Genomic DNA, 18,301 nt, shown 5'->3' with positions numbered 1-18,301 from the left:
TATAGTGTGGTGCAAGGAGGTGAAGACAGACACAGACAGGTGTGCACACACGGACAGGACAGGCTTCAAATGTGAAATAAGTGAGGCAGTACACAAAGAGAAAGAAAAATATAAACGAGAAATTGAATTATTGAAGACATGCACCTCGATTTTACGGCCCTCTACCACGGTGCCGTGCAATTTCTCCCTGGCCCTGTCTGCATCAGCACTATTCTCGAAAGTTACGAACCCGAATCCCTGCATGCAGCGGGAGAAGGGGAAAACATGCACATGGTTATATTTAAATACTCATCTCTTGGTAAACAGAAAACATCACAGTATGAAGTGACGCCAGCACAACTAACACCAGCAATTTCTTCCAAAGGCACAGTTTTGATCCATGCATTTTGTAAAGGGAAATTTAAACCCAATAAAAGGATAAAGAACTGTAATAATAGTAACAGTAACTTAATTAACAACAATAACAATAAAATATAAAGTACGTGAGACCAGACCAAGAGTAAGGTAGGAAGTTACTTGGGTTAAACTATTTAACCAAAAATCTGAACATAAAAACAGAACCAAATCACAGAACTATTATTACCATGTGCACAGGCACACATTGGTGCATGTGGCCAGCAGAGGTAAATGCAGTGTCTTCCCCAACTGCTTTCTACCTTATTTTTATTTATTCTTTAAACATGTACTTATTTAGTGTGTATGTGATGGGCATGCACGTGCCATGGCATACAAGAGCGGGGTATGGGTTAGAGGACAACTTCCAGGAGTTGGTTCTCTCCTTCTAGCTAGTGGGTCCCAAGGATAGGACTCAAGCCACCATATATACATACAGCTTTAAAAAAAATTTGTTTATGTGTGTGTGTGTATGTGTGTGTGAGTATGTGTGTTACAATGTGTGGATGGAGGTCAGAGGACAACTTGAGTGAGCTGGTTCTCCTTCCATTATGAGTTCCAGAAATCAGTCTCAGGTTATCAGGTTTGGCAGCAGGGACCTTTAATCTGCTGAGCCATCTTGATATGTCTGGCTCCCCCACCGCATGAGTGCGGAGGATCAAACTCAGGTCATCATGCTTACAAGGAAAGTACAAACTGAGCCATCTTTGCAGACTCTGTGTTTTTCCTCTCAGTTGACTTGCTGACCCCCAAATCTATACTTCTTTCACATTCAAGGTTAATGGCTCCATGACAGGATTTAAAGTCATTATTTTAGCTCCACTTTACCTTTGGGAGTAGGATAATTTAGGACAGTAGTGAGGTCTAGTTCTGTGGGTAACAGTTGTAGAAGCAAGGGAGACTGCCAACAAACCACAAACAACTAGAATGTTTCTTCAAAAACAATTTTAAACGATCAGATTGGCACTTTACAGAAAACCTGTGTACAGCTGAATTATGGAAAACTGATACCCTAACTTGCCTAAATATCATGTATCTGTTACATGATACATCTCTGCTGTTAAAGGTAAACCAGTGACTTTCCACATGAGAAAGAGAAGAAACAGGCAGCTCACGACCTGTTTATAGACTACCTCAGCAAGTGCCCACCAAGTCCACCACCGGGGCACTGGCTCTGTCCACCTTCCACACTGTAAATTCTCACTTCCTAGAAGCTAACACCTGCAGAGGGGACCCTCAGGACTCCTGGGGAGTCACTGCTGTGTAAGCATAAGCAGGCCTCCACATATAAACCCAGCTTAGGCAGATGTGACCCTTCAGCAGTCCAATGGAGCTTTTCCACCCACAATTTGCATACTGCTACAGATACTACAGGAGGGCATGCTCTGACAGAGAGCAAATGGACGTTTCCTGTGGTGGAATATCAGGGGCAATTGTTCTTAGTACTCTCCTATAGAATGTATACATTTGTTGAAAACAGTAATAGGAAAGCATTTTCAGATATACATTTTAATGTTAACCTGTTGTAGGTACTTTGATAACCTCAAGGTACAAAAGGCAAGTTACTAAGGATGCCAGTGTCTTTCTTTTTTCTGAAGATGATCAGATCCTGAAGACAAGAAGCCTAACTTTCCTACCCGAGACTCTACCAATTGGCAGGCAAGGAGAACTGGTTTTTAAGAAAGGTCACATACAGTGATGAGTTTTTGAAGATTTACTTGACTTTTAATTGCCCGTGTGTCTGTGTGCACATTAGGTGCAGGTGCCTGAGGAGCCCAGAGGCATCAGGTTCCCCTGGAGCTGGGCTTAGGAGAAAATGAGCTGTTTGACTTGAGCTCTGGGAACCAAATTCAGGGTCCTGTGCAAACATGACACATTTGTGGCCTACTGACCCATCTTCCCAGGTCTACATTAAGAGTTTTTACATCAACTTGAAAAGAATTATAAACTTCCTTCCAACTGATTCTCAGAGCCGTAACTCTTATGTCTTTGGTTAAGCTAATAAATTATAGACAGCTCTGACTGTTATGTGGAAATGTAGACTTGGTTTTAACAACAAGACTGCCCATGTGTACCTGTGCACCAACACCCAAACTGCACACAGCTGTCCTAGTACAGCTATGGGGACAGGGCAGTGAGGGCAGATCTGGTAGATACATTCTACAGGTAAAGAATGATTTAAAATGAAAGGTACCAGCCTGTGTTACACAGTGATGTTAGAACTTCAGCTTGATGGACTGCCTGCGGACTCTATTTGCTAAGTTGCATTATTCTGCAAAGCCCTCGTTTCTTTTATAACTCAGCCATGAAGTCTCTGATGGCTTCTCTTCTGGGATGTGTATATGAGACATAAGCAACACAGTAACTATGTCAGAAGAACAGAGGTGGCATCACAGGCACTGACAATTTCCAGGCTGCAAATGACAAAGTTTAACACTAACATTCATGTTAGGGGGTTCTCAGTAATGACTATTTGGGGGAAAACTGCATTTTCAAATGTCTAAGTGTTTTATATTCTAAGGTGATCAAATGCCAAAGGAAATGCTAATCAAACTAAAGACATCAAACTAAAGCAGTCTTCCCAGCAAGTCTTCCCTGGTGAGCGAGGAAGAAGGTCACTTGATGGTTGGGATACTCTGATATGAAGCAGAGGTAAGATTTCATTCTTCTCTTTGAAGATAAACAGAGCCTGTGTAGGCAGAATAATGCTCTCCACCCCCTAAGTCCCTCAGATCTTAATCCTTGAAGCCACAGAATATGTTACCCTGCAAGGCAAAAGGGATTTTGTAGATGTGATTAGATTAAATGATTTCAAGGTAGGGCGATTGCCCTGACAATCCTGGTGGGCTCAATGCAATACCAATGGTATCTACAAAGCAAAGGAACACAACAGGGCCAAACTCCAAAATCCAATGTTAGTAGCTTCAAAAAGGTCTGGGCCTGACAACAGAGGGGCCACAGACCAGTAACAGCAGGCATCCTCCAGAGGCCCAGAAAGGTAAGGAGCTTCCCAAAGCAACATAGCAGAACTTTCAGTTCAACTCCCTAAGACTCACTTTAGATGCCTGACCTCTAGTGCTGTAAGGCAATAGACACATGGCTCTTAGCCATCTGACTTCGATGTGGGATTCCCCTCTGTATGCTGTGATTACCACTGATTAATAAAGAAACTGCTTTGGGCATGTAGCAGGGCAGAACAGAGGTAGGCCGGGAAAACTAAACTGAATGCTGGGAGAAAGAAGACGGAGTCAGGAGAAGCCAAGTAGCCCCCACCCCCACCAGAGACAAATGCTGGGACAGAACTTTACCCAGTAGGCCACAGCCACATGGTGATACACAGATTAATGAAGATGGGTTAGTTTAAGATATAAGAGCTAGCCAATAAGAAGCTAGAGGTAATAGGCCAAGCAGTGATTTAAATAATGTAGTTTCTGTGTGATTATTTCTGGTCTGGGTGGCCGGGAACTTGTGGTCAGAGCACCCCCCCTAAGAATCAAAGTCTATTTGTTAGGAGGGTAGCCAAGCATTTTTGTTAAAACTTTAAAAAGACATTTTTTCCCATCAACCTAAACCCCATGCTTCCTTATCTAACACATTTAATATTCCAGTTTCAATACTATAAACTTGAAGTTTAGAAAAGGCATAGGAACTATACTAAGGACAACAACAGCTTCTCTGGGCTTAAGGGTCATCCACAGAAAAACATGCTCAGAAAACCCCAGGCTTTAATGTACCTCTATCCTTCAAAACTGAAGTAAGTTAAGTCTGAACCTCTAGTTTTAAAGGGAAAAAAATAAAAAAATCTAAATTTAACACAAGCAGCTTTAAAATGACCATATAAGTTATGCTGAAATATAAAACTCAACCTGTATTAGTATAATATATACTAATAAATATGTGATATAATTTGTAATAAAGGTAATTACTCATAATTTTTTTTTGAGACAGGGTCTTACTATATAATCCTGCTATCCTAGAACTCTCTATGTAAACCAGGTTGCCCTTGAATTCAGAGATCCACTTATCCATTGCCTTTCAGAGTACTGGGATTAAAAATGTGTGCCATCATGCCCAATTTTGGGGGGGGGGTTTCTCTGTGTTACCCTGGCCGTCCTGGAACTCACTTTGTAGACCAAGTCGGCCTTAAACTCACAGAGATCCACCTGTCTCAGACTCCCTGAGTGCTAGGATTAAAGGCCCACGCTACTATGCCTGGCTTACTCTTAAATTCTTAACAGGAGGAAACAGTTCAAGTGTGTAAGGCAATGATAATACTCTCATTGATAAAAAGTAAACTTTTTTTCATTAAAAAAGATGCCACGTTTGCTTACATCAACCTATGCAAAAGAAATGTGTGCCACATGTACTTGAAACTTTCTGATAGTCATTAAAATAGGAGATGAAATTAATTTTAACAACATATTCAATCCAGTGTAATCACGTATTTTCATTTCAATATGACAGTAATATAAAAATCCTATTAGGTGTCTAGCGTTCTTCCTGTGCTAAGCCTCTGCAGTCCGATGTGTGCTCATGGTGCGAATCTCAGACTTCTTCACATTTCCAAGGCTCACAGTGGTTGCCACAGTGGACCACACAGGTCTATACATACTTGCTGTAGGGCTCTCTGTCCTCCAATGCTAATGAAACATTCTAGTGCTGCAGAACTGCCCAACTGTCTTAGCTGTACTTAAGAAACAGAGCATCGTGTAAAGTGCATGGCCGTGCTCCAACTTCTATCAAGAGGAATAGTATGTTCATACCTGCCTTGAAACCCATTTATCATCAATGACACACAGGAGCCAAGTAACTGTCACCTTTTTGGTCTGGTCTCAGGTTGTAATAAGCAACAAGCAGTAAGATGAAACAGTGTAAAAACGTTCTTTTAAGTTGTGATAATTTTGAATTTTTCCATCTCAGAAGAATGAGAGAGAAAATTTACCACGTAATTTTTAAGGGAGAAATCAAAAGCAGAAGATCTCCTGGGTGTGGCCAGAACACAGAGATTACAAAAATAAATGGGGGGAGGGAAACTAAAACTCAGAAAGTGGTCACAAATAAAAATAAACGAAGCCTTCTGGACACATATATTGTTAATTAAGTACAGTGGAAAACATTTCACACCATCATCTACCAACTCTACTGAAAACCATAAAGGCTCACTTAGTGTGACTTCAAAGAAAATCTTTTAACCATATTTGGAAATAATTTATCTTCATGTGAAAACAGAAGCTAAGGCAATGGTCAAGACAGCAGGGCACACACAGCTCGTGTGTGTGTGGACGGGAAGACACTGCGTCTCCGGCACTCCATCTGAAGCAGGGCCTGTCATGAGGATCCACCCGTGAGAAGGAATGAAAGCACGCAGGCACGCACCAATAAGCGTGGGAATCGTCACGAAAACCTGCTCTGTAGTTAGGTGATGGTGAAGAGGAGTGGAAAGTCCCAAGTTCAACAATGGGGTGAATGTAGGAAAAAACTCTCAGGTATTAGAACCTACAAGCAAGAACTATCAGCTTAAGTATCCCACAGCTAATGGCAGCCATGGCTTAGAGTTCTGTTGAAGAGTCCACATGGGACACCAGTACAGAATTGAAAACCAGACTCATGGGTGGACGTGCTATTATGGTTTTTCTTTACGTTCTACTTTTCATTAAGGGTCTGTTTTCCCTCTAAAAAGGTAAAGTTGGTACTCAAAGGAGTTACAAAGAGAGTAATACTGTAGTTTATTATTTAAATTGGGTCATTTTGAGGAAGAAGGGACATTATGAATAGCTAACAAGACACCAGGAACAGACTTGGCCTAATCTAATGACAACTAGTCTGTCTAGGTAACCTAATCTAATGATGACTAGTCTGTCTAGGTAACCGCACGATATGCTGTCGCTCTGCTTCTACTAGTGAAATCTGAGAATTATAAAGCTGTGGATCAACTCACACTCACTTCTCTAGAGCCTTTGAGGGAATGAGCTAATTTTTGGGTCAGGAATACTACTTCTCATCACACATTCACAGCAGACTCCACAGGGGGAGCTGGAGAAGGCTAAGCAGAGTGCAGGGAGCACTGCTCATCCCCTTCCAAATGAACTCACTATAAAAAAAGACAGTTTGGGATGCAGCCCATTGGCCGAGTGCTTGCCTAACAGGCAAAAGGTCCTGCGTTCCAGACCCAGTACAGGGTGGGGGAGGGTGTTTTTGTTTTGGTTTGGTTTTTGGTCTAGAATAATTTGGTTCTATATTAATGTACATGTCAATATCACTTATTGTGGGCTAATTTATGACTAGTTTCATTACTACTTAAAAACTTTAATAAAGCTAATTTCTGCATAGAGAGTATGCTGTTTAAAAGCCAGGGCAGGGCTTTTGCTAAAACCACAGTACCACAAGAAAATCTTTCTGAAATTTTGTAGTCAACTCCAAATATATAAAAGAAATGAGAAGCCACGTGTGGTGCACACCTTTAATCCCAGCACTCAGGAGACAGAGGCAGGGAGATCTCTGTGAATTCAAGACCAGACTGGTCTACAGAGTGTTCCAGGGCAGCCAGGACCACATAGTGAAACCCTGTCTCAGAACGCAAACAAACAAAACAACAAACCGAGAAAGGAAAAAGGAAAGAAAAGAAGAAGGCTTATTCCTTCTCTTGGGTGGATCCCAGGAGACATCGTTGGCCTGACTCCACCCCCACTTCTCAGTAGATCTTCAGTAGAGTCCCAGGGCTGCCTACAATGAATGGGAAAGGCCTCACAGAAGTCAGGAAGGCAAAGGTCCCATCCAGGGTTTTCTCTTCTGAATTCTATGCTTTGCTCTGGATACACTTACCAAACAGCAGTGTCTATAATACAGCCCAAAGAAAGCAGGGGCAGTGAGGACACTGAAGTTACAGAAGCAATACACACCTCGAGGGTCCCCAAAGGGAAAAGGCAGGCATGTGCCATTCTTTTAAAATGAGATTTCATGGGAGAGGTTATGGCGAAATTAAATATTGGAATCAGATGAATCATGAAGTCAGTGAAAACCTTTAGAAAGCTCAGTTTCCTTCCCTTACAAGAATTTAGTCATTCTTTTTTGTCAGGACCAAGTGTTCGGTACCTGGGGCAATTACACTGGCCTTCAGGCTGGTACAGCCTAGTCAAGGTTATTTGAAGTACTCACAACTTAAGGCCAAAACTGTCTCAATTAACTACTGTAGATAAATAGTGTGGTCAATGATCTTCATTTACTGATTTTCATTTTCATCTTCATTCGTATGCTACAACCTTGAAGCCATGGTTATTTTCCCACTTTGTAACTAAAGGCTTAATAAAAATAAATGTAAGGAAATACAAGCATCAATAATTTTACAGGTTAGTTAACAGATTCACTTGAAAGATACTTACCAGGTTAAGTGCTGGAGGAAGGTCTGTATGGACATATTAATCTTTTTTTGTTTTAAATGGAAGCTGGAAGCTTAAAGTATAATTACCTCTTTAACAATGAATAAATACCAGTTACTGGTATACTCTATAAGGGATGCAAGGGTACTGAGGCATCAGGATAGTGTGCATGTGTGCATCCGTGAAGGTGGGCGGGAGGTGAGGGCTAGCAACTACTAAAGCACAGGAATCTGCAGCGGACTGAAGAAAGGTAAATGTTAACTCATTTACTCCATTTAGCTTTTTCTTAAATTCTATTCTTGGGGCTTTAATCATGGCCAAGACCTATTTGAAAGCAGCAGACATGACCAAATAAAAATTAGTTTTAAAATGACTAATTAATAAGGAAAATATTTAAACTGAAATGTGTAGAGGGACTGACTACATACACTAGCATGGACAGATACTCTGCTCATTCTAATATAAACCCTGTTGTCAGCCCAGAGCACCCTGAGGCTCGCTCATGGCTGTGACCTCACTACTAACTGAGTGGAGGCTTCTCAAAATTACTCCAAAGAGAACAAGCGACCGGGGAACTGAGAGAAAGCAGCCCTCACCGAGTTGTTCTAACTAAGCATGCCATGTTGGCATATCACAAATTGACTCATTCCAAGAGAACTCAGAACGGATTTTCACATCCTCTTGGTGCCTCTCTGCCTGACCCAGGCTGGCTGAGGAACTTTGCCTCCTGCCCTTGGATCTACCATACTCCTTCTCTCTAACTCCCCTGCTTCCCGACACCCTCCCAATGTGAGCAGCCTCTTTCTGGAGAACTTAACCCAGGAAAGATACTTGGTAACACGGGACCCACTTCTGCTCCGTTCCAGTGAAACAAGTCTCAGGAAGCTGAGCACCAGACACTGACACAGGGCTTACCTTGGAGCCGCGCTCATTAAAGATTATTTCCACATCTAGGATTTTGCCAAACTGCTGCAAAGACAAAAACAAAGGCACTTACTTAAGGTCAGGCTTTGTCTAGACACTAGCCCTCTTTCTGAAGGAGACAGCTTTTCTTCTTTGAACTAGTACTCATTTAACCTGCATGTTCCCACGTGTCAGCAGATCCAACATGAGCTTCTGAAAGGGCCCCATTGGGCCAGTGGCTCCTCTATCAACTCAGGTGTGTATATGTCCATGTGTGGAAGTCACAATCCAAACACTGCACATAGATGTCCTACTGGGTCTTTTTCTAAATGCTACCTTAATTTTTTTTTTTAATGTCTCAGTTTTAAAAAGTTAAATTTCACCAAACAGAATCAGTACACTGTTGAGGGCACTCTGCTCCCACCCTCCCTCCCTTAAAAACAGTACAAAAGTTAGATAATATAAGGAAAAAGAAAACAGAGATTAACCACAGGCCTTCCATTTTGGACCACATGGCCTTCTATCCTTTTTCTCAGGCATACAGATATAACAGCAGATGAATGTCACATACTGTTTTCGTTTTTTGAAACTGTGAACAATGACTGGTCCCAATAAACTTGTGTTTGTTACAATTTCTATACTTAAAAACATTTTTTGACATAAAAATGATTTCCACTTATTTGCCATTTTAATAGTTCTGTAACAAAATTTTAGGAGTCTTTTAAAGTTAACAATCTGTTCAATAGTTATTTAAATATCACCTCAGAGCTAAACCATACAGAGGCACGGAGCTCTACTCTTAGCTAAGCCCCACACATCTATGCAGGGTTTGTATCTAGTCACGCGAGAGAGGTGCTTGGGTACAGTCTGAGTGAGAGGGAGGCTGCAGGGCCCACTCAGGCAGCACCGACTTGACCTGCCCCCCATTATCTGCTTCATTTGGGTTTCAAACTAAACTATACAAGGTTGGAGAAAAAGTCCTGAAAAATAGAAAAACATAAAGCAGAAATGCCTTTTTCATACTAAAGTGTTAATGCTTCAATCAGTAAATTGCTAAAAGCCCAAGTTTTCTATGTTAGATACTTGTACTTGATTCTAGCTTCATCATTAACAGAAAACTGAGAAAATGAAGGAAAAGAAAAATGGCTTTTATTATATAATAGTATTTGAGAAATTATTTCTATGTCTATCTTATAATAACTAACATGGAATGTTAGGCTGTTATTATTATTTTTTTTTAAATCTTTTCTATTGCATTCCTTATTTCCAAGACAGGGTCTCTCAGTATAGCCCTGGCTGTCCTGGAATCTGTTCTGTAGACCAAGCTGGCCTTGAACTCAGAGATTTGCCTGCCTCTGCCTCCCAGGTGCTGGGATTAAAGGAAAGTGTCACCACAGTCTGCCTCTACTGCATTTTTTTAAAAAATTATTTTTTTGTACATTGGTGTCTTGCCTCCATGTATGTCAGTGTGAGGATGTTGGGTATCCTGGAACTGGTGAGAAATGCCATGTGGGTGCTGGGAACTGAACCTGGGGCCTCTGGAAGAATAGCCAGTACTCTTAACCGTGGAGCCATTTCTCCAGCCCCTTCTATTGTATTCTTATAGCGTCTTTTTTTATATAAAAGTTTTTTTAAATTTGTGTATGTGTATGTCTGTGTGTGTACATGCATGCACATATCTATGTGGGTGTCCATGAGGGCCAGAAGACTGTGTTGGAACTTCTGGGCCTGGAGTCACAGAGGTTGTGTGACTCACCATGTGGTGCTGAGAACTGCATTCTGGGCCTCTGCCATAGCAGCAAGTGCTCTAACAGCTGGGCCATTTTCTCAGCCCTTTCATAACCATTTTTTTGAGCAAGGTCTGCCCTCTTTTATGATTAAAAAGAATGAAGCTGAAGTAGCTGTGCTGGCTAACTGAATACAGCACGGAATCCCTGCTTTCTCAGTGTTACTGTTCTAACAACAGGCAACCAGACAGAAGAGACACCCAGATGTCCTTTGTAAAGAAAAAAACGTCTTCCTACTTTATGCTTTAGGATAAGGCATGAATCATTTTGAGAAATCACTAAAGGACCAAGGCAGCTCTTGGAAGGCTACATCCTTCTGACTCAAGAGAAAACATCACTAACAGATGCCAAGCCTGCTGTCCTCAGCATACAAGACTGAGTCTCTACTGTCTTTGATGGGTGGTCAGAAGAGCCAGATAATTCATTTCCTTAGACGTGCCTTCTTCCACATGTCCCTTCTACTGTCTGTCCACTCTCCTTCCTCTAAAATGGGAAACAGCTGTCACCATGACACATGGGAAAACTTTTTAGGTACTTCAAGAATGTCATTACACCTTAACTCTGACCTTATCTTTGATGGCAAAAATATATCCAGGTAGTTAGCTGTGACAGAACTTGGCTCCCATGCCTTGTCACCATGAAGTGGCACAGCCAAGCCATGGGAGGGCATCTGTTCTGACAAAGCTATCCTATGAAACATTTAGGGAACTATTGACTGTTTTCTGTCCTAGGTCAAGTTAATAGCAGCCGAAATAAAGAAAGACTTAGAAGTCATTCACTTTCAGCAATAGGACTTTGTGCTAATATACATTTGCTTTTGTGACGGTAATTTGAGGAGGAAGCGAACCGTTGAAGGAACTCATCAGAGGTAGGAAATCAGTGTCCCACGTTTTTAGGTGCTGGACCTGACACTACTGAATATGAGGGTTGAAAACAAAGTCCTGGAGATACTGGTATTACTTCATTTACTTCTAACACTCAAGTTAGAAATTACTTCATTTTTAAATATAAACTTCAAGGTCAAAAAAGAGATTATATGAATTTCCCAAGGCCCTAAATAATTAGAGTTATATCCTAGGCTCTTTAAAATGCCATTCCTTATTTGTTCCATTTAGATGCACCACCTGTACACTGCATGTGTCCTGAGACAGTGCAGCACAGAGACCAGAACTAATGCATCCCGAACAAGGGAAATGAAGAGGATTGTGAGGGGCAGGAGGCAGAAACATGTCAGGAAAATGAGCATGCCGTTACACAGAAATCTCTTGGGAACCTTTTATAGTGCAGATGTCCAAACTGCACCCTAGGGAAACTAAATCATACCTGGGTGGACAGTACTTTTTAGGCTCCCCGGAGGATTCTAATGCACCCACAGGTTAGGAATATGCTATAAAGGATCGTGGATGTCTGTTCTTTTGGTAAAACCAAGAATATTCCTGACATGTTCACTAAGGTTGGTTGGTGTGAGAAGGGTGGTCACCTCCGTAGTTTGGGCACTGACTATCTCATCTTCAGGAACGACCTCAGTCCTAGCTAGCTGCATGTAGTTTCTATGTCTGTGTGACAACCTGTAACACTAATGTCTAGGGTAGGAAAAGGTTTTCAGACAAAAGTGATTTACTTAAGGCTCTTTCTTAACTTCCTTATAGTTTCACCCTAAAGTCCTAATGACTAATAGTATCTCTGGTGGATTAAATTGTTTCAGTTAAATCCATAAAAAGGTATTAGAGACTTACCCCAAACATCTGCCGGAGATCAGGGTCCCGGAAGCGGAAGGGAATATTAGAGACATGTAGTCGCTTGGGGGTGGATTTACTCTCTGAATTTTCACTACTTTGTGTCTGTGACTGTTGTCCATCTGTCTGTGCTCCACCTTCTGTCTGCTAAAGAAATAAGTAAACACAATGAACACCTTGAAACACAGTAATTATTTCCCAAGAATGATGTAAAATGAAGTTCTCCTCTACTACAGTATCTGTCAAACAGTGGATGTGTAAGCAAAGATTTGTTACTGCCCTTTTAAAGAAGAAAAAGCCCAAGGTGTCATTGATGCTCAAAATGCTTCTAGTCTACAAACAAAATTTGGGTCTTTTGATTATTTTTAGTCCATTAGCAAAATGGGAGCACTGGCACAGAACCCTCTGTGGTTTGCTGAAGCCCACGTGGAGATGTAAAAATAGCCCTTCTCTTCTCAAGCCCTGAGTAGAGCCTTCTATTTTTTGAGACCTCTCTGTTTTGAAAACAAAACATCCTTTGTGCTTGGTTGTAGAGGTCATAGCCTCGTTAGCTCCATTGCCTCAGACTCTCAAGGAAACCAGTAAGGCAGCACTTTAACATTTTATTCTCTTTTTGGTTTCAGAGTTTACAATGCTATTACTTATGAAGGTGGAAAAACCTAGTGATGACAGTCAATTTACCTAAAAATTGAGGCAGCTTCTTATCTTGAATTCATCTTTAATCTCACCTCTCCCTGATTCAATTCCAGGTGACTCTGGTATTAGGGGATACTTACCTGTGTCCTAAATGCAGGTTATGTTTCCAAGGCTTTATGGGGCCTGGGCTATTAGATAACACACTAGTCTGTTTGTGTCCATGGTGACAGAGTACGAGCATCCTTTCCTTTGAAATTTTATTGTGTCTGTATGAATGTATGCATGGGGTGGGGTATGGTGTGCTGTGGAAGCCAGACAAGGGTACCAGATCGCCTGGAGGTGCAGTTAGACTGCTGTTAGCTACCATGTGGGTGCTGAGAATGGAAATAGGGTCCCCTGCAAGAGCAGTCAGTGTCCTTAACCAGAGTCATCTCTCCAGCCCCAGGTAGTAGACAGTTTTAACCAAACATAACATACACATCTGATCTAAATTTTCCCACACCAACTCTTCAAAGTTCCTATGTTGATAAACAATATTTTAAGGCATTTATAGGATTGATATATTCCTTGTGGTCCTCATTTGGCAATTTAGCCTTACATTTTTACCATTCCCTATGCAGTGCATGTCAAACCTAATAATTTGAGCTGGTTAAAACAACATACATTTAAAGAGGAGTGAAATGGGCTGTTCTTTCTAGCCTTTTAAACAAAATAACACAAACAAGACAGGGTCTCTCATGTAGCCCAGGCTGTCCTGGAACTCAGGAGATTCACCAGCCTCTGCCTCTCAAGTGCTAGGATTAAAGGTGTGCACTACCACCACCCAGCTTTATTATCTTAATTGAAACAGAGTCTAGCAGATTCTGAGTGACACAGGGAAAACTTTCCTTAACCCAATGTTCAGGCTCTGTGAATCAGAGGTACTTCTTTTGGCTTAATATGAATCCTGAAATAAAGTCAGCAACTTAAAATATAAAGGATAATCAAGAATAAACTTTGAATGAAATAAACATTTGCTTTTTAGCTTTTCTAAGAATGGCAGCTTTTTTTTAATTTGTTTTTTGTTTTATGCACATTGGTGTTCTGCCTGCATGTACGTCTGTGTAAGGGTGTCAGATCCCCTGGAGGTAGAATTGAACCTGGGTCCTCTGGAAGAAGAGCCAGTGCTCTTAACCACTGAGCCATCTCTCTAGTCCAAGGATGGCAGTTTTGCACTTCATCCCATATAGGCCTTCCTGGTGCATTAAATGTGTAATGGCTTGTAGGATGTAAAAATAGCAAAAAAAGAAAGGTTATAGAGCAATGTTCCGCAAAAGTGCAGGGTTTTCAACTCCCAATGGGAGCACAATGCAGACTAAACAAATTCAAAGATGAAATAGTATCATGAGCACCTCTACATAGTCAAAGCAAGAATCATCAACTGTAACGAAATCTTATTCAAGTCTCTCTTATCCCACAACTGTATCACGTAAACCCCTTTCAATCTTTAAAAGCACCAGATTTAGTCTTTAGAATCCAACCTGCCACACAGCGAGTTTTACATACGACTTACATGTGCCACCATGTTGCCTGTTGTGGTGCACGTGCACTGGCAGAATAAACAGGGAGGAGTGATTCTTCAGAGCTGTTGTTCCTGAGGGTTTATTGTCCTGAAGACTAAATTTAGGAAGGTCATAAGCAAAGAGTGGCTGGTTCTCCAGTCTCTAGTGAGTACTTGTTAATTCTAGGAAGACCTGGCAAGTAGCAAGCTGAAAGCCATTTTCAAAATTTTTAAGTCTTTCTTTTTTTTTAAGTAAATTTGTTTTTATTCAAAACATTGGGTGTTTTGCCTACATGTATGTCTGTGTGAGGGCATCAGATTCCCTGGAACTGGAGTTACAGATAGATATGGTGACTTGCCATGTGGTTGCTGGGAATTGCTTTTAGCCACTGAGCCATCTCTCCAACCTCCAAAATCTTAAGTCTAGGGCAATTTAAAGAGAAGATTCGCCAGGCAGTAGTGATGGTAGTGGCTCACACCTTTAATCCCAGCACTCAGGAGGCGGCTCAGTGGTTAAGAGCAGTTGCTGCTCTTGCAGAACCATAAGCACAGGCCTGTATGAATCTCCATCAGAAAGTACACCCATATAGCCAAGAAACTGGAGCAAGAAGCAGGGCCCACTCCAGTCCTCAGTCCTTGCCAAAGTCATTGCTGTGCTAATTTGTACACCCACCTCCCTTCCTTAAAGTACCCCACTGCATAAATAAACAGAATTCATCTTAGTTAGTGCCTGTTAACAATAATTTCTTTGTGAGCATCTCATTCACGTCTTTGGGTACTAGCTGAATACATACCCAGGAGTGGACCTGTTGGGTCAAGAACATGTGGGCCTTAAAGTGGCTGTACCTGCTGGGCTTGTGCTCTCTGTACTTGCAATACGGTTGTTGGAGTCCTTTTGGTGGGAGACAATGGCTTTACATTGAAGCCAAACGTATGTTTTTTTGAACACTGGTAATCTTAAATATCTATGCAAATCTTTTATCCATTTTTAACTGGGATGTTTGGCATTTGCTTATGATTACAGGTGTTCTTTATAAAACAATTACTCAAAAAATTAATTTACGCTGTATGTGTGTGTGTGTGTGTGTGTGTGTGTGTGTGTATGAGCACGTGGGGGATGGGGGTTGCCCTTAGCTGAGGGATTTTAGACTTGCCTTGAGGGAATAAGGGTTTGCCTCCCATGAACAGGGCTTCAGATTGTCTTTCCTCTCTTTTTTTCCTGCCTGTTTTTCTCCCTTCCCCTTCTCCACTTGCATGATTTTACTAGAAAACAGGAATTCCCCACATGATAACTATAACTATTTATTTAATGCATATTGTATGTTAGACCTGCCCTAGGTTTACTAGCGATCATATACTAGCTAAGGATTTTAATGTAAATTTTTCATAACCCTACACAGAAGGTAATTTTTTTCTTAACGAGCATAGTAGATGCTATTTTAATCCTCATTTCTAGATAAGAAGTCTGAGGAATAAAAAGGCCGGGACAGGATTTTAACCCAGGTAACCTAGCTCCACAGCATACGTTCTTGTTTTTTTTTAAAGATTTAAAAATTATATTAGTTATGTATAGTTTTTTATGACTACATGTAGGTATGAGCACATAAGTGAAGAAGCCTGCTGAGGCCAGATGCATGAGATTGTCTGGAGTGGGACTTACAGATGATCACACAGCAAACTGTCTCCAAAAACAAATAAGACCCCAAAGATGAAAAAGTGTACATCTGCACAGGGCACACGTGAGAAGTATCTGAAGGACTGGAAAATGTCTGTGTAAGTTCATGATGAATGTGAGCACCCAGGCTGTCGCTGTCCTACCACACATCACATTAGGATACACAAAACACATTATAATGTTTTAAGTAATAAATGAATCAGACGATGATGACTGAGACAAAGTTCTTGCTATGTAGCCTTGCATGGCCTGGAACTCATAGAGATCCCCTGCTATTTTATGATTATTACAAAACTATTATAAAACTTTATACTATTTGCTTCATATTTTTTTAATTAAAGAGACAGAGTACCATGTAGCAGAGTGGTTCTTAACCTTCCTAACACTGTGACCCTTTAATACTGTTCCTCATGCTACGGTGACCCCCCAAAATTATTTTCATTGTTACTTCATAACTGTAATTTTGCTACTGTTATGATCATAATATAAATATCTGTTATACAGATGGTCTTGGGTGACCCCTGTGAAAGGGCTGTTGGACCTCTAAAAGGGTAGCGAACCAAAGGCTGAGAACCACTGACTGTAGAAGCTGCCTGGATGGAGCTCCTGACCCTGCTTTCTCCATCTCCCAAGAACTAGGGCCAGCTAGTTTTTAAAACTCTTGTGATAACACTTAGTTTTAAAAACATAAACACTGTACAGCTACAGAAAATGTTTTTTTTTTTTTTTTTTTTTTTTTTTTTAATCTGTGATGGTTAGCGTTGACAACCTGACACAACCTGGATCACCTGGGAAGAGGGTGTGGTCACTGAGTGACAGGAGTTTTCTGGCTCCATTGTAACATTCTTTTGAGATAGGTACTTACTATACAGCCCTATATAGACCAGGCTTGCTTCAGACACAGAGATTTGCCTGGCTCTGACACACCGATTCTCCAAGATAATCTTAAAGAACCATTGTCCTACATTTGGCCCATCACTGACCAGGATGTTGTCCTATTGTTTCTGAGCATAACTTAGGAGCCATAAAGATCACAGGGGATACAAAAATTTCTGATATTTGAAGTAAAGTCTGGATTTGTTAATAGCAACTTTGGTCAGTTTCCCCCTCAAAAAGATGGGTCTACTCCTTCTCAAGAGAATGTCTGTCACATATTCAGATCAGAGTATCAGCCTGCAGCCCAGTGACAATGCTCGTGCTTGTGGCAAGGAAAGAATTTTGGCATAGATAACACATGCTATGAACACCTTTCTTTCTACCACAGGAAATATGAAAAGGAGCAGCTAGCTATTCAGTCTTAGTAGCTTTCATTGGTGACATGAAGGGTACAATGACTGCCACCAGCATGGTTTACTATCATTGTTGATTCCTGCTAAGGTATTGTAATTTTGCCTACTATTGCTTTTGGACTGATACAAAAGCCAACAAATGTAGTGAAAATGGCAGGTGTTGTATTATCATAGAAGCTTCTTAACCCAGTGTCCTTCCAAAAACAAACAAACAAAACCAAAACCCTTGGGAACTGCCAATGATCTGTGACCACATGAGGAAAGCCACTGCCACAAACAAATGTTCCATCCTGCATTCTCCTCCAACTCACTGCAGTTTTATTTATTCATTTATTTTCTATCAGGTATAGAAAAACAGTATCTGTCTCCTAAAAGCATCTTTAAATTCTTTTCTTTTAGATTTTTATTTTTGTCTGCAATGTGTATATCTGTCATACACAAGCCTGGGATCCACAGAAGTCAAAAGAGAAAGATGAATTCCCTGGAACTGAAGTTATGGGTGGTTATAAACCACCACATAGGTACTGGGAATTGAACCTGGGTCCCCTGCAAGAGCAACAAGTACTCTTAGCTTCTGAGTAAACTCTCCAACTCCAGTGATGTATTTCTAAAACCTTACTACCACCAATCTGTCAAGGAAGCTGAATTATACCATTAAGCTCTCTCCCATTAAGTGTTTTGTTTTGTTTTTAAAAAGGGGCAGGCATAGCTGGGCAGTGGTGGCGCACACCTCTAATCCCAGCACTTGGGAGGCAGAGGCAGGTGGATCTCTGTGAGTTTGAGGCCAGCCTGGTCTACAAGAGCTAGTTCCAGGACAGCCAGGTCTGTTACACAGAGAAATCATGTCTTGAAAAACCAAACCAAACAAAAAAACAAACAAAAACAAAAAACAGGCTTGGGCTCTCAAGAAAAATGTAATTCAGTAGATACACTTTTTACGCTTGACTGCTTCAAAAGTTTTGGTAT

The 18,301-nt window shown here is 41.0% G+C and overlaps 1 protein-coding gene across 23 annotated transcripts in view; it reads right to left on the bottom strand.

Annotated features, from left to right (window-relative positions):
- The window catches only part of Rbfox2 (RNA binding fox-1 homolog 2), a 235,327-nt gene that overhangs the window by 26,622 nt on the left and 190,404 nt on the right, over positions 1 to 18,301 (bottom strand). For 13 of the 23 annotated variants that reach the window (XR_007592331.1, XM_050145381.1, XM_050145387.1 and 10 more), the window contains 3 exons: positions 12,196 to 12,342; positions 8,685 to 8,738; positions 145 to 237 (listed from right to left, as the gene is read on the bottom strand). Coding sequence is in view for 22 of the 23 variants with exons in the window: in XM_050145381.1 (XP_050001338.1) it covers positions 145 to 237; positions 8,685 to 8,738; positions 12,196 to 12,342 (294 nt within the window). In the remaining variant the exon portion in view is untranslated. The remainder of the gene's footprint in view (positions 1 to 144; positions 238 to 8,684; positions 8,739 to 12,195; positions 12,343 to 18,301) is intronic. The other 10 variants (XM_050145372.1, XM_050145375.1, XM_050145392.1 and 7 more) reach the window with 3 other exon arrangements.

Source organism: Alexandromys fortis, unplaced genomic scaffold (genome assembly GCF_014885135.2).
Source record: "Alexandromys fortis isolate MF-2015 unplaced genomic scaffold, M_Fortis_MF-2015_v1.1 scaffold_2_1_26212458, whole genome shotgun sequence".
In the NCBI taxonomy this organism is placed as follows: domain Eukaryota; kingdom Metazoa; phylum Chordata; class Mammalia; order Rodentia; family Cricetidae; genus Alexandromys; species Alexandromys fortis.
Note: the sequence above shows the minus strand (reverse complement) of the source record. Positions and strands in the feature narration are given on the sequence as shown.